The following is a 9,916-nucleotide window of genomic DNA, read 5'->3' on the forward strand; positions in this document are numbered from 1 at the left end:
AGCTGAGTGATAGGATCTCTCCAAAGTGATTGCCAGAAGTGAGATGCGTCCTGGTCTTGTGTCTTACAGATAATCTTACAAATAGTCCTTTGCATTTATATCATGCTTTCAACTGTAAAAGGATCATAATGCTGATTGTGTGAACTTAGGCAAATCATGAGAGGTAGAGCAGGAAGGGTTGCATCAGTGCTTAGTTCTTGTGGCCCTTTCTTACACACCCAGGGAAATGCTGATCGCCACTCTGGGGCCAGGAAGCAATTTTTCTCCAGGCCAGTTTGGCCCCCAGTGATCCTGTAGGTTTTTTAAATAATATTCTAGGCGTGGAACAGGGGTCACTGGGGTGTGTGGGGGGTATTGGTGAATTTCCTGCATTGTGCAGGGGGTTGAACTAGATGACCCTGGAGGTCACTTCCCACTCTATGAGTCTATGATTCTATAATTCACCCAGGCTGGCTGTGGGCACGCCAGCACCTCTGTCAGGCAGAAGTGCCTGAGATCCTCCCCCTCCCCTTTTCCTTCGCCCGACTTGGAGGCGAAGGGAAGGGAGAGGGGGGAAAGAATGGATCCCGGGTGCTTGCTTCTGCCTGTCATAGGGGCTGGTGCACACGTCCGGTGATGTCAGGGGGTGTGGCATATGCTAATAAGTTATGCTAATGAGCTCCTGCAGCTCTTTTTCTACGAAATGACCCCTGCAAAGGTTTATTCTCCCTGAAATTTCGTATGGGCCCCCATATTGTGAGCACTGTTCCCTGTAAGCTGAGTGGCCGTTCAGTAACACAGGAAGCCCCACTCAGCAGCAGTCTGGAGCTGTGCAGGGTCGTGCACTGCCCATTGCCATTTTAAGATTATAGCTCACAATGTGAACTGCTCCACTCAGTGGGATGGGGGATTAGAGGGAACATTGATTGTGAGTACATTATGTTTTGTTTTTCTGTGGACTGAACTAAAGCTATTTTGCCAGGCTTGCTAGAGCATTCAACCCACACCATCTATCTAGTATTCCCTGGAGTATATTGTATACATTTCACATCCTTTCAGGTGCTAGGTACATAATCCCTCCGGACAGTCTCCAGTCGGCATCAATAAACTTTAATAGGCCACTTCCTTTCTCCAGCGGTTTCTTCCTCTCAGCAGTTGGAACCAACAGACCTAAAAGTGCTGGCTTATGGTGGGGGAGGGGACTATACTCACAGTTAAAAATATTCTGCACATGGCACCTATGAGTGTACACGTTTCCCAGTCTTTCAAAAATATGCACACACAGAAGCCTACTTCTTAACATAGGTACTGGTGCAAAAGCAGGCGGAAGGGTCTACTCATATTCTTCCATGTTGATTCAGATTGGAATACGTGAAGCACATGGGCTCAGATAAGTCTGTGAACAACTGAGACATTTTCTAACGTAAGATTTTCTTGCTATTAGTTATAGAAGAAATATGGCTGGATTAATTATACTAAGTACATTGTAGAGACATCATTTTGATAAGTGTTTTGATAGAAAGGGAGCTGATATCACAATTCTGAGATTGTTGGAACCAGCCACTTCTATCTTACCAACTTGAGCAAAGACCAAAGAAATCACATGGAGCTCTCCAGAAAAGAACCAGTGATAGTGCCCAGGGACCTTTGTGTTATCCTGATTTCTAAAATTAGTGGTAAAAACTATGGACACTTGGTTTAAAAGATAACTTCCCAAGTTTTTTATCAACTTTTAGCTGTTAAATAACTTCTGAAAGAGTTTGACTTCATCTATCTCGTGGGAAAGACAAAGAAATGTGAGAAAATATTTTGAGAGTTGTGGCCAGAGCATCTTATTTGCATGCAGGTCTCCATTTTTTTAAAGCATCAGATAGTGGATAATGTGAAAGGCCTCTGCTTGAGACCCCGCAAAGCAGCTGCTAGTCAGAGCACACGATAGTGACCCTGGTAGACAAACAATATGACTCAATACAAGGCAGCTTGGTGTGCTCTACTATGGACAAAACCATACAGATATAACTGGGTGAGTCTGCAAACTCGACTTGGTGTAAAACTAACTGGAACCCAACCCAGGAAGAACCTACAAACAAAAATTAGTTCTGGGCACCATAGTTGTACCACAGCATGACAGGGCAGCAAAGGTGAGTTTTGCTGTTGCAAAGACATTTAAAACACCAGTAGCATGGAAGGTCATTCCATATTATTTTTGTGGTGTGGCATCACGGGGGGAGGGGGAAGCAGTTTGCTTCTATGTGTTTGGGCATGCATTTGGGGGGGGGGGAGGGGGTTGGAACCAGTGGAGGACAATTTGTCAGCCATTCCCCTTTTCCTGCTGCAGCTCAATTTCTCCGACCCTATGCTATCCCTCAAGAGCAGCATTTGTGAGAACATTTGGGGCTGCGGCAGAAGGTGGAAAGGTCATCCTCCTGCTGACAAAAATCTCTTCCAATGGTGGAAATCTCCACTGGATCCAATCCTATGTGGTATCCTTGACTAAGGACTGGTAAAGAACCCCTGAGATAGACACCAATGAAAAGAGAGTCACAGACATCAATGGCTAGATTCCACTGGCACCTTAGAGACCAGCAAGAGTTTCAAGGCAGAAGCTTCGGAGAGTCCAAAGCTCCCTTTCTCAGACAGATTGGTTGGTCAGTTGTGGACTTGTGGTCTTTCTGTAATGCAAGAGATATTTGCTAGACATGCCCAGAATATCAAGCTAGGTATCAAGGATAAATTTGGCCTTATTTGTTTATGTTTCAATGGCTACTTTATAAGTTAGTTTAATTTGGAAGAGAAACAGCTGCAATGTGTTTGCAGCTCCTCCTTTGTTAGTCTAATGTGTTCAAGAAGTATCTAACAAGCATTTGTGGGAAGCAACAGCTGCCCTTTCTCCAAAACAGCCTCTTGTATTAATTCTGTGGGATGTTTACAAGACCAGATAAAATATTGTTCACTAAACAGCCGGGGCTCCTCCTGCCTGGGGGAGCATTTCTGAAGACACCCATAATGTGGCCTGTGTCAGCTCAGCGTAACCTGAAGTGTAACTTTATGAATCAGAGAGGCACGTCATCTCTGGCAGTGGCAAATTAGCAAGAGGCAGCAGTGGAATGAACTTGATAAGCCAGAGAAATCCCTTGGGTCTTACACTTGCGCACAATACATGAGCTCACACCCCTTTGTACTCTGCAGTTCATCAGGCTCCCAAAAGTACTTTTAGCTGTTAAATAATCCATCCTTCCACTCAGCTTTCATGCTTGCAATCAGCAACAGCTAGGTCTTACTTTGTAAACGAAAGGTTTGGGGGGCCTCTTTTCTCTCTCGGGGAGGGGCCTTGGCTCAGTGATAAAGCATCTGGGGTCTCAGGTTCAGTCCCTGGCATCTCCAGTTTTAAAAAAAGGAAACAGGTCACAGGTGATGAGAAAGGCCTCTGCCCAAGGCCCTGGAGAACCCTGATGGATTCATGGTCTTAGATAGCCTCTGTGTTTTCATATAATCCTGTGGATGGCATGCCATATGAGCCAGTCAAGTCTGCAGTGACTTGACTGCACTGACAGGGGTAGTTTTTTTTCTGGATGCAGAGCTCATTTGGAAACAGGATTTTGCAGTGCATATAACCTGCAGTCTGCAGCGCAACACAAATCAGATGTGCCAGAACCGCACAGCGGAACAGTGAGAGTGCTTGTTAGAAGCCTGCGGGGTCCAACTTCAAATTCAAATGCAGCCATACGCTTGCTGGTTGGGTAGCATTGGGTAAATTATTGTCTCTTAGCCTCAATTCCCATTTACAAAATACACCTCTTTCTTCATTCATCTGTAATAACAATGACATTTGTGAGGATGAAAAGATTGTGATTTGTACAGCAGTCTGAACACAAACAATCCTATATAAATGCTTTTAAAAACATAATGTGGACTAGACTCCCCAGTTCTGACATGAACATGCTGACCAAGCACCAACCATTACTCTTTAGGCACCATGACTGCAATGTCTGAAAGACACTGGGAAATAATCCATTTGTTTTAATAATTGTACCATTAACTGTGTATTAAGAATGCCACAGGAACCCTTTCATCTGTTTGCACTATAGCATATTATACAACCAAACGGCTTAATGTGAATCTTATATTGCCTGCCTTCTTGAAACATTATTCAGATTATGGCTGCACTTTCCAGTGGCTGGTTCCCACATTACACAGCTGGAATGGAATTTCTGTGTGTAGCACACATCTGTCAAAAGAGCCTGAGCTCATTGCTATGCACATGGGAGGGGAGGGGCTTTTCCTATGTTTTGGAGAATTGGATCCTACTGCCCTGACATTCCTTCCCCCCCTCCCTGTTGTCAATATGGAGCAGACAGCTTCCACTGTTCTAGTGCTGTCAATAGCCAAGACCAACTTCCTGGTTAGGCAGCATTCAAGACAACATATATGTTATAGTTTCAAAACAGCTAAGCAACTTCCCAAATCACTAGAAAACGTCTTAATGAATGTATCTGCTGGAGTGTTTCAAGACTGCAAAAACCTTCGGGCTCACCTGGTACATAAAAGCAGATGAGCATGAAAATGAAGAGCATTTCCCTGTATGAGATGTATAAAATCCATTTGTACTCTATCTCACGTTAACAATATTCACACAGAGCACAAGACAGCACACAGAAAAGGTAAGTTGTGCTTTATAGTGTCAGATGTGAAAACGGTCAAAGATATCTGCATGGAAGAATCCACACACAAAGAGAAAATGGGTGGATCTGAGCACCAGTGGTGTCTACTAGCATTTAATTATTTTCCCTGGGCTCTCATTGTGCACCAGGAAACAGACCAGCATCGGTTTCCAGGGCTGGTATGGAACACATCAAGAATATGGAGTCTGACACGAATCCAAGTATCATAGGTTCAAGAATCATGGAATGTGTACAGAAATCTAATAAAAACCTTTCTGGATTGCTCCAAATATAAAATGAATATTTGTGTAAGAGCTGAAGCAGTACTATGGAGGGGTTATATGAAGAAAAATGTCATATTCTTGCAAACCCAAAAGCTATGCCAATTTTGTTTCCCTGGAGAAGTGATCTCCAGACGTACAATCCAGCAGCAAGTTCCCCTGTGCAGAAGTCACTGAAAGAAAGATGTTCAGGGCCAGAAAGGACACATTTCTCATGTATTCTTGAAGAATTCACTCTAGAAAACTTCTCAGTGGATTGTGACCCAATGAATTACCTGAAAATGATGTCTGGTGACATCACAGCTCAATAAGCTGAAAAATCAAAAACTAATGTCAAATATAAATTTGAATAATTTCAAATGAAAGTACATATAAGGCTTCTAATGTGAATCAAATTAAATGTAAGCACATGCATTATAATATGAGTCGAAATCCTTTGAACAATGTCTTTATAACACAATAGATTGGCTGACTTTCTTCATATTAAAAATAACCTTCCAGACCAAATAAAGTACATTCCAAGAGGGGTTGTCTAATTGTGGATGTCTGAAAATGTTTCAGATGTTTGAACTATGTCCTGATTGTTATTTTCAGAAATGATATATCCATGTTATCCTTTCTTCATTGTGAACTTACTGATTAACTTCCCAACAGATATCATGAAAACTTTTTTTAAAAAAAGCAAAGTTGTACAAGTACCAAAAAGTATTTATTCAAGACCATTGTAAAAATAATTCATTCTAAACAAATTGTAACAAACTTTGGTTAGTTTTTCCTAGTGGTGTCTCCAATTTAGCCTTACAAAATAAAAACTGGTTTGCATTAAACTTTTGCATATTTATAGAAACACACATAAAAACATCTCACATTCATTGGAGTTTAAAAAAACAAAACCTGCTTGGTATAAAATGCACCACTCTCTGTTTTTTAAAGAACTATGAACAAACTAACATTCATTTTCAAGGAAACCCTTGGGGAAAATGCTTTAGTCAAAATAGGTTTTGAATTTTAAATGTCAGTGTCTAATGTTGTAAATTCAAGAATAATCCTACTACTGTGTTATAGCAGTAAATTGGGTTCACATTATCTGACAACAGTGAGACAAACCTGGCTGTTGTTAACAAAGTCTAATCTATGAAAGAAGAGTTTGGATTTATACCCTGCCCTTCACAACCCAAATGTGTCTCAGAGCGGTTTACAAACTCTTTTCCCTTCCCCTCCCCACAACAGACACCCTGTGAGGTAGGTGGGGCTGAGAGAGCTCTTGACAGAAACTGCTCTTTTTCAAGAACAGCTCTTATCAGAGCTACGGCTTGCCCGAGGTCATCCACCCAGCTGCAAGTGGAGGAGTGGGGAATCAAACCCGGTTCTCCCAGATTAGAGTCCGCACACAACCACTACACCAGAAAGGGAGTATCTGAAATTTCACCAGCTTTAGATACGATACTGTGAATCAGGCACTAGGGGGTCAATTCTACAGCCTCTTAGGTTGCCTTTAGACATGACTGTACCTCTTGAGAGCACTACTGAAAACCCCATTGCTGAAAGGGAACTACAGAATGTAGTAACACTACAATGAACATAGAAAATTGCCTGATGCTGAGTCAGTCCCTGGTCTCCCTAGTTCAGAACTGTCTGTTCCACCTGGCAGCTGCTCACTAGGGACTGGTAGAGAAAGGGCTTCCCCAACACTCTGAGATTCTTTAACTGGAGCTGTCAGGGATTGGAATCTGGGACATTCTGCAGAGTAAATATGTGCTCTTCCTCAGCCTTTTCTCAACCTTTGGCTTCTGCCTTGTTCCAAATGTATTCCATGCATGCACAGCAATGCACAGCAATGCCAATGTTGGCAGCAGCAGTATGCATGGACTTCATATGATTGTGGGCTGTGATGTTCACAAGTGAATTAAAACCTAACCAGATCATAGTCCTGGGAAACAGGAGCCCAACCTGTGCCCTGGCTATTCATTAATGGGAACAGCACTTAAAATGGTGCGATACCACAGGTAAAGGCAACATAAAAGGCACAGAAACCAGTTCAGCTGGGAACATACACAGCACCATTTTTTTCCATCTCAAAGTCTATCTTGGTTCATTTCCTGTTCAAGAATAATTATTATTAGCAACAGAGTTAAATCTTGGGGCAGAGAGTATAATGAAAGAAATAACATTTCCCAGTGTGGAAAATGATGGGACAACTGAGAAAATTAACCCACACATGGACTTTTTAAATACTGCTGTTTGCCAGTGAACAACAATCAGTGCCCATCCAACATCAGGAAAGAATAGTGGTGGAATCCCATGGTAGTTAAGTTTGGTCCCTAAGTAGCAACCACTTAAGTAATAGAAAACCTCCTTAGCTGCTGTGTCTGAGCAGATTCTGTCCTAGAGCCATCCCCCATTTCTCAGATGAACCACCATTTTTCTCCAAGTATAGACTACAGTTCCCAGAAGACCTTCCTAAACCATGATTTCAACATGCAGCAGATTCCAGCATAACAGATTCCTGCAAGCTGTAGTTCTCTGAAGGCCATCCCTCTCAGTCCGCAAACCGCTGCAAGAGGTGATCCTCTCCACGGCGGGCACTGCTGTTCCCTCCACCAACAGCACTGTCCAGGAAGCGCTCACAAGGAAACTCAATGAGGTCAGCCTCATTTAAGGCACACACAGTGCTGCGGGGAGGACGGTGGGACTGGAAGCCAGAGAAGTCTGCAGAGACACCAGTGCCCATGGAGCGCAAGGGCCGACGGGTGGAGTACATCTGCCTAACATGTACCGGTGACGCTGCCTTCCTATGACGGCACCCGAGCACCTTCTTCCGCACCAGGCGGGAGGCCCAGGCTGCCAGGGCCAGAAACAGCAGCAGCGCATTCACTGCCAGCAGCACCAGGGTGAGAAACTGCTGGTCTGGGCCTCGGGCCCCACCCGCCACAGCAGCAGCCGCTCCCGCATCCTCTTCAGGCAAGGTGACCAGCCCCGCACAATGGTCCCGTGGCGCTACTGGGCAGACACGGCCCCCAACGATGCCCTCCACGCAGACCAAGTAAGGGGTATCAGGGCGCAGCTCCTGGAGTGTGGCCGTCGGTTCGCTCCATTCAGGGAGGTAAACAAAACGCTGGAACTTGACAGCAGCCCCAAAGCGGTCGAAGAGGATTCTGAAGCGCACGGGCCCCAGCAACCGAGGGCTACGATGCGGGCGGACCCCCCAGCGCACAGTCACTGCACTGGTGCTCACTGACTCCACCGACAGGTTGTACAGAAAGAGCTTGTTAAAATCACAGGGGTCAGTGACCAGTGGAGGGACAGCAGACACAGAAGAGACCAAGTGGTGTTTCCCTGCCCGCCTGGGCCAAGCACCACCGGGCAGGGGAGGGGGCCTGGTGCTGAGCAGCAAGCTGGATGTTGAGATGGTAGGACTAGTGTCAGTCCCCCAGCCGCCCCTTTCCGGCAGGAGGGCTAACATCTTCTGGGAGCCGACCGGCTGCGTGGTGGAGGCAGAGGGCAAAGAGCTCAGCCCCTCCGGCATCAAGCCTGGGCTGTAGCTGGCATTGACTTGAGAGGTTGGGGAAGGAGAGGCCACCGCTTCAGAACAAGAGCCATTGGGAGGAGGGAGGAGCTGGGAATCCTCCAGATAATCGAGATATTTCCCAGCCAGGGCAAGCGGCCTGCGACACTGCACAAAGACGGTCAGGAGCCGTCCCTGGGAATGCCAGGAACCCAGCCAGCGCTTCAGGCCTCGCAGGTGGCAATCACAGCTCCAGGAATTCCCGTCAAGTTCCAATCGGTAGAGAGCTGGGCTGGAGGCAAAAAGGTCCCCAGACACTGTGGCCAGGGCGTTTTCCTGCAAGCTGAGCTCCCGCAGCTTGTGCAGGTGGCCAAAGGCGGCAGGGTGAAGGCTCACAAGCAAGTTGTGGCTCAGGTCGAGTACTTCCAGGCTAGGCAAGGGGTGCAGCAATGCGGCAGGGAGCTGGCTCAGCAAATTGCCTTCCAAGCGCAATTCCTTGAGGGCCCCCAGCCCCGTGAAGGCCTCTGGCGCCAACCCAGCCAGGCGGTTCCCACTCATGGACAGCTTGGTCAAATTGGGCAAGTGTTGGAAAAGCCCTTTTGCCAACTGCTGTATGTTGTTGCCTGAGAGAAGAAGGGTGCTGAGCAAGCGCATAGGCCGGAAGGTGTCTGGGTGACGCAAGGAATCCTGCTGGTTGCCCGACATGTCCAGGAATCGCAGTTTGCCCAGTCCTGCAAACGCGTTGCGGCTCAGCCAGCGAATGTGGTTGGCCTCCAGGTGCAAGTAGACCAAGTTGGCCATCCCTGCAAAGGTGGCGTCACCCAGAGAGGCCAAGGCATTGCCGTCCAGGCGCAGTTTGACCAAACTGACCAGGCCCGCAAAAGAAGCCGTGCTGAGGTAACTAATCTCGTTGGCATTGACGTAGAGGATGCGCAGCTTGGCCAGGGGCCGGAGCGTGCCCGGGGCCAAGGCCGCCAGCAGGTTGTTGCCCAGGTAGAGCTCCTCCAGGCGCGCCAGGCGCTCGAAGGCCTTGGGGTGGAGCGTGCGGATGCGGTTGTACTGCAAGTCCAGGCGCTGCAGCGCCACCAGGCGGTGAAAGTCGAAGGCGGAGATGTTGGCGATGAAGTTCCCGCCGAGGCTGTAGGTGAGGATGTCGTGCGGCTCCAGGGCCTTGGGCACGGCCCGCAGCCCGCGGTTGGTGCAGAGGAGGTGCTGCTGCTGCTGGCAGTCGCATGGCTCGGGGCACAGGGGCGCCGCCGGCGGCACGACCGCAGCCAGGGAGCAGCAGCCCAGGAGCAGCAGCTGCATCAGGCGGACCAGGCGCGCCATCCCACCCGGGCGAGCGGCGGGCTGCTTCCCCGGCTCCAGCCGCGTCTCTCCGGCATCCCCCTCTCCTGCGCGGCGGCTGCGGATCGGCCTCCTCCTCCGGCTTTGGGGGGCGCGCTGCCTGCCCGGGCGCAGCTCGGCCGCTGCTGCAAAAGGCAAGACCC

General features: G+C 47.6%; 1 protein-coding gene across 1 annotated transcript; it reads right to left on the bottom strand.

Annotated features, from left to right (window-relative positions):
• Positions 1 to 6,284: 6,284 nt before the first annotated feature.
• TRIL (TLR4 interactor with leucine-rich repeats) lies at positions 6,285 to 9,853 on the bottom strand. Its single transcript, XM_015405786.1, has one exon. It carries the CDS (start codon positions 9,753 to 9,755, stop codon positions 7,461 to 7,463), a length of 2,295 nt encoding a protein of 764 aa, XP_015261272.1. The 5' UTR covers positions 9,756 to 9,853; the 3' UTR covers positions 6,285 to 7,460.
• Positions 9,854 to 9,916: the final 63 nt, after the last annotated feature.

The sequence above is a fragment of the Gekko japonicus genome, unplaced genomic scaffold (assembly GCF_001447785.1).
Source record: "Gekko japonicus isolate JY-2015 unplaced genomic scaffold, Gekko_japonicus_V1.1 scaffold126, whole genome shotgun sequence".
Lineage (NCBI taxonomy): Eukaryota > Metazoa > Chordata > Lepidosauria > Squamata > Gekkonidae > Gekko > Gekko japonicus.

Bases quoted from the DNA above. Each gene is read 5' to 3' on its own strand.
- TRIL (XM_015405786.1), bottom strand. From the start codon at position 9,755: ATGGCGCGCCTGGTCCGCCTGATGCAGCTGCTGCTCCTGGGCTGCTGC.